The sequence below is a fragment of the Physeter macrocephalus genome, chromosome 20, assembly GCF_002837175.3.
Source record: "Physeter macrocephalus isolate SW-GA chromosome 20, ASM283717v5, whole genome shotgun sequence".
NCBI lineage: Eukaryota > Metazoa > Chordata > Mammalia > Artiodactyla > Physeteridae > Physeter > Physeter macrocephalus.
Genome location: NC_041233.1, coordinates 25,112,829 through 25,118,352, shown reverse-complemented (window position 1 = coordinate 25,118,352; position 5,524 = coordinate 25,112,829). Strand labels below are relative to the sequence as shown.

The 5,524-nt window shown below is 46.3% G+C and overlaps 1 protein-coding gene across 2 annotated transcripts in view; it reads left to right on the top strand.

Annotated features, from left to right (window-relative positions):
- Positions 1 to 3,696, top strand: part of MYOZ1 (myozenin 1) — a 7,171-nt gene extending 3,475 nt beyond the window's left edge. Inside the window, exons 4-6 of one of the 2 annotated variants that reach the window (XM_028481766.2) lie at positions 1,351 to 1,393; positions 1,977 to 2,142; positions 3,187 to 3,696. In XM_028481766.2, the coding sequence (XP_028337567.1) occupies positions 1,351 to 1,393; positions 1,977 to 2,142; positions 3,187 to 3,418 (441 nt within the window). In that variant the 3' untranslated portion in view covers positions 3,419 to 3,696. Of the gene's footprint in view, positions 1 to 1,350; positions 1,598 to 1,976; positions 2,143 to 3,186 lie in introns of both variants that reach the window. The other variant, XM_007114364.4, reaches the window with a different exon arrangement.
- The last annotated feature ends 1,828 nt before the right edge of the window (positions 3,697 to 5,524 follow it).

Below are 5,524 nucleotides of genomic sequence, written 5' to 3'. Positions count from 1 at the left end.
CCATGGCTCACGGGTCTAGCTGCTCCGCGGCACGTGGGATCTTCCTGGACCGGGGCACGAACCCGTGTCCCCTGCATCGGCAGGCGGACTCTCAATCACTGCGCCACCAGGGAAGCCCCACAATAATTTTTTAATATAAGTGTGTCCCATGAAATATTTGGGACATGAAAATTAAATTAAAAAATACAGGACACCAAGTTAAATTTGAATTTCAGGTACATGACGAATACTCTCTTATATCTAAATATGACCCATGCAATACTTAGGCATATTTATACTAAAAAAGTATTATTGTGTATCTGAAATTCAAATTTAACTGGTGTCCTGTGATTTTTTTTCTTTTTGCAAAATCTGGCAACCCTAGAAAGATAAGTGAATTTTTATAGCCATCTCTTCTTGAGCCACTCTTTCATCTAAAGGGTCAGTATTAGGACCACAGATGTGGGGACCGAAACCATGCTTTAAGGTCCTACGTCTGCTAGTCAGGATCATTCTCCCAAGAGAAGTAGAGATTGGAGAGGGACCAGGCACAAGATATTTCAGCTGAGAAGGAGGGGATCATTTCCATTTCCTTTCTTCCCCCTCCACCTTTCCTGGGCAGCCAGGGGAGAGTGAAAATAGATGCCTACATGGGGCCAGGGGCAGGAGTGTCTGCCATTGGCCCGTATGTAGGAGCAGAATAAAAATGCTGAGCCGGTCATATCTAACTTTAGGAGGCCAAAAGCCCTCCTCCCTGCCTGTGTCTGGTTACACTGGGTGGAGCATGGGGGTGTGTTCGGTGGGTGGCCAGGAGAGCCTCCTGAAGGAGTTGGCAGGGTTATTTTTAGGCTTTGGGGATGGATCCAGTGTTGCCCTTTGGGCTTCCTTTCCCCCTACCCACTACAGTTTCACTGTCAGGAAGTCCTGGTCCAACAGGCACCAAGAGGAGAAAGGGAGAGGAAGAGGAAGAGAGAGAAGAGACTTTTATCTGTTAGACAAGATGCAGGGGAGGAGCAGAGATCTCTCTAGTTCTTTAACTTAAGGCTGGGTTCTCCATGCCAGCCCCAATCTCTCAAATCTAAGTTGAGCAGAACTCTTGGTCCTCTTTGCCTTGGTTAGGAGGGAAAGGGGATTTCAGAGAATGAGTTGCCCCCATCCTAGATGTAATTCGAACTGAGCCATAGGGGTTGTATCCCTTAAGGAGAGTTTAATTTCTCTCAGTCAGGCTATCTGCTAACCATCTACTGGAGGGGGGAGTCTCAGACGATTCAGTGTCTTCTGGTTGTCCATTGTCTCTGATCACCTCCTACTTGCTATGGTATTCCCCGTACCCATTGCTAACCTTCCCCTTACTTTGTCCTTTCTTTTCAGGATCACTTCCAGAAGTTCCTTCCCACAGTTGGGGGACAGCTGGGTACAGCTGGCCAGGGATTCTCCTACAGCAAGGGCAGCGGTGGAGGCCAGGCAGGGGGAAGTGGCTCTGCCGGACAGTATGGCTCTGACGAGCATCACCATCATCAGGGCCCTGGGTCTGGATATGGGGGTACAGGTGGTCCTGGGGGCCAGACTGGCCGAGGAGGAGCTGCTGGCACTGCAGGGGTTGGCGAGACAGGACTAGGCAAGTATCCTCACCCAAGAATAATGTGTCTGGTCTCTAAAGCAGAGAAATACCCAGGAATGAGGCCTAGACTGGGTGTAGGAAGCAGGAGAGGCCTGTTGAGATAGCCTGATGGACTTTCTGGGTCCATAAGGATACAGAGACGTGTCTATTCCACCCAGAAGCCTTGTCTCTCAGTCACCTTTCTAGCCTTTCAGTTTGTATCACAAATCTGACTCCAGGCTGTCATTATTTCACAAACCTTATACAATTACCACGATGTTTTACCTTTGGTCCCTGGTCTCAGCAACTTCTCTAGTGCAGGGCTCTGAGACTAACTTCCATTGGCTACTAATTGCTATTATTTGACTTATTATTATTTCTCTCCCATGGCTGCCAGACGACCAGGCAGGTGGAGAAGAAAAACACATCACTGTGTTCAAGACGTATATTTCCCCATGGGAGAGAGCCATGGGGGTTGACTCCCAGCAAAAAGTGGAACTTGGCATCAACCTGCTGGCCCACGGGGCCAAAGCTGATCTCCCTCAGTATAAGTCCTTCAACAGGTAAGGGGGATGGGGAAGGAACCTGATGCATTCCAGTGTATGGCAACATGCCCTTAGTTGGAATGGAGACTGGTTCAAATGTTTTAGGAGGATGAGGAGGCATGGGAGGAATTTGGGGGCCGCAATTGAAGGCTTTTGGTCTTTTCACTCTAGCTCAGAGAAACAGCATGGTATGATGAAGGAAAAATTTGCTAGGAGGCAGGATCTGAATTTTAGTTCATAGTTATTAGCTGTGTGGGAATGTCACCCTACTTCTGAGCCTTGGTTGCCTTGACTGTGAAATGGGAATAATATATTACACATTTAAAGGCTTCTTGAGGCTTCCTTCATTCAAGGTTACAATTCCATTACTGTCCTTATAGTATAATTCTATTTTTCTTTTCTTTTCTTTTTTTAATTGAAGTATAGCTGACTTACATTATATTAGTTTCAGGTGTACAACATAGTGATTCAGAATTTTTATAGATTATGCACCACAGCAAGTTATTATACTATTGAAGATTCTATTTCTTTATACCTTACTTTAGTAAGGTTCAAGTATCTATCCTTTTGGAACTGGGCTTCTCTAGACTGTGTGAAAACAGGACAGGGAAGCCCTAGAGAAGTGCTTTTGCATTTGGTCCTAAGGTGCCTGGATTTTCCAGGAAATATTAATTCCTCTCATCCAGGGCACGCACTATCCACTGGAGGTGGGGTAGGGGTTTTGAGGGTGGTCTCTACATTATAATTTAAGGTGACCTCAGACCCTTGAGTCTATAGTGTTTGGGGTAAATTTCTCTGAAAATGTGACTGGTTTGGGTCACAACTATCCATGAGACTGTCTATCTAGTATACACTAGACTACTTTTCTCATCTTTAGCTTTGGGGAAACAAGCAAACCAGAAGGGGTAATGGAGTACTAAGGGAGAAGAAGAATAAGGAGTGCAGAAGCAATCTGAAACTAGAATTCACAGACTTCCCCATCCTCAAAACAGTGTAACATCTCACTGACAAAACTCTTTCTTTTGTTCTGGTTTTTAATTAAATAATGTGTCCCCTTTTCAGGACAGCAATGCCTTATGGTGGATATGAGAAGGCCTCCAAACACATGACCTTCCAGATGCCCAAGGTTGACCTGGGGCCCTTGCTGAGTGAACCCCTAGTCCTCTACAACCAGAACCTCTCCAACAGGCCTTCTTTCAATCGAACCCCTATTCCCTGGCTGAGCTCCGGGGAGCCTGTAGACTACAACGTGGATATTGGCATCCCCTTGGATGGAGAAACAGAGGAGCTGTGAGGTGTTTCTACCTCTACTTTGTGTCAAGTTTCCCCTCTCTGATTCCATTTTGGAGAGGGAATGCTGAGCAGGATACCCCCACTGAAAATCCAGTATCCTGTGGGAATGGAGGGAAAAAGAAAGGAGAGATCTGCCCTTCCATCCTTAACTCCAAGTCCCCAATCCAAGCATCTTTTCTTACCAACTCAGAGCTCCCCTTCCACTTGCTCTGTATGGAACCTCCTCTTATGGAATTTTCTCTGCCTTCAGTAACAGTTAATAAACTTCAAGGAAATGAACTCATTCTTCCTCTGATATTTGAGGGCAGACGAAAACTGAGGCTAACAATGCACAGAGACTAATTAAAGTAAAATACCATACATCCATTATTCAGACTTCAAGACTGACCTGATTACTTACACACCCACACCCACACCCACATCCGCACCTGCCAAAGCACATTCATAGGTGTATACAAAGACATACTTATAGTACATAAGACAAATAATCATGTACAAACACATGTGCTGGCCCATAAGTGGGCAAAGCTAAGCAGCAATTGTGTGCTGTGTTTAGGAAATAGGCAATGGTGACCCTGGCGTTAGCTTTCTTTAAGAAGCTGATTAGAAACTGGGATAATCAGGATTACCCAATTATTACAGAACGAGAGCATGCCATAAAGTTTCCAGATGACACGAGAGTGAGCTTAGGAATATATGTCAAAAGTTACAGGTTCCCAAAAGGATGAAATAGAATAGGGAGCCATGTTGGAATCCAGAAGGAAGTGGGAGAAACCAGCTGCAGTTATAGTATGCCTGGCTCATCTGTGAACACATCAAGAAAAGATCTAAGGGTCATAGGGGCACTGCAGTTGTGTCCAGAAAGCACTATGATTGGGAAGAAACCATGAGAATCCAATAGGAATGAGTAACAATACTCTTTTCATTGACTTCAAGCATGGGGTTTCTTTAGAGTCCCAGACTCACTCTTATGTCCCACAAAGTCAGAGTTTGATGCAGATCTGGAAAAATAACTTCTGAGGAGAGCTGGCTGAATTCAGCTAACTCCATGAGCCATTAATGATTATATTAGGTTCCTAGACTGCCTGGACTGATTCAATTTTCATGGAACTTGGGTCATATGACATTTACCCTGGTCACCTTCCTTTATGACATACATAAATTTCAGGGAATTCATACTTCCTCTAAACTAGTACACAAAACTCTATTTCTATGTGCATTTTTCTAAGAAGAGTTGTCAAAGTTTGGCTTTCCCCCCAAACAGACCCTGAAACAAAGATTTGGATGCAAGTAGTAAATTTGGGAGGTGGCCCCAGAATCCAAGCAGTGTAAGGGAATGAGAAGAAGGCCAAAAAGGTGCTTCCAGCAATTGGGGCTGAATCTCACTAGAGACTCTCAGAGAAAAATGTTATTCAAAGTGTGGTCCGTGGACTGGCAGCATCATTTTCTCCTGGGAGCTGGGTTAAAAGTGCAGCAGTGGTTGAGAGTCCGCCTGCCGATGCAGGCGACACGGGTTCGTGCCCCGGTCCGGGAAGATCCCACATGCCGCGGAGCGGCTAGGCCCGTGAGCCCTGGCCGCTGAGCCTGCGCGTCCTGAGCCTGTGCTCCGCAACGGGAGAGGCCCCAACAGTGAGAGGCCCACGTACCGCAAAAAAAAATTTTTTTTAAAAACCACCATAAAAGTGCAAATTCAAGGGAATTCCCTGGCGGTCCAGTGGTTAGGACTTGGCGCCCTCACTGTCAGGGACCCTGTTCGATCCCTGGTCGGGGGAACTAAGATCCTGCAAACAGCGCGGCAAGGCCAAAAAAAAAGAATTGCAAATTCAAGAATTTGTGTCTTGTGGCTTCCCTGGTGGCGCAGTGGTTGAGAGTCCGCCTGCCGATGCAGGGGACACGGGTTCGTGCCCCGGTCTGGGAGGATCCCGCGTGCCGCGGAGCGGCTGGGCCCGTGGGCCATGGCCGCTGAGCCTGTGTGTCCGGAGCCTGTGCTCCGCAACGGGAAGGGCCACAACAGTGAGAGGCCCACGTACCGCAAAAAAAAAAAAAAAAAAAAAAAGAATTTGTGTCTTATTAATCTCTCCAGGTGATTCTTATGTGTTAGTAAAGT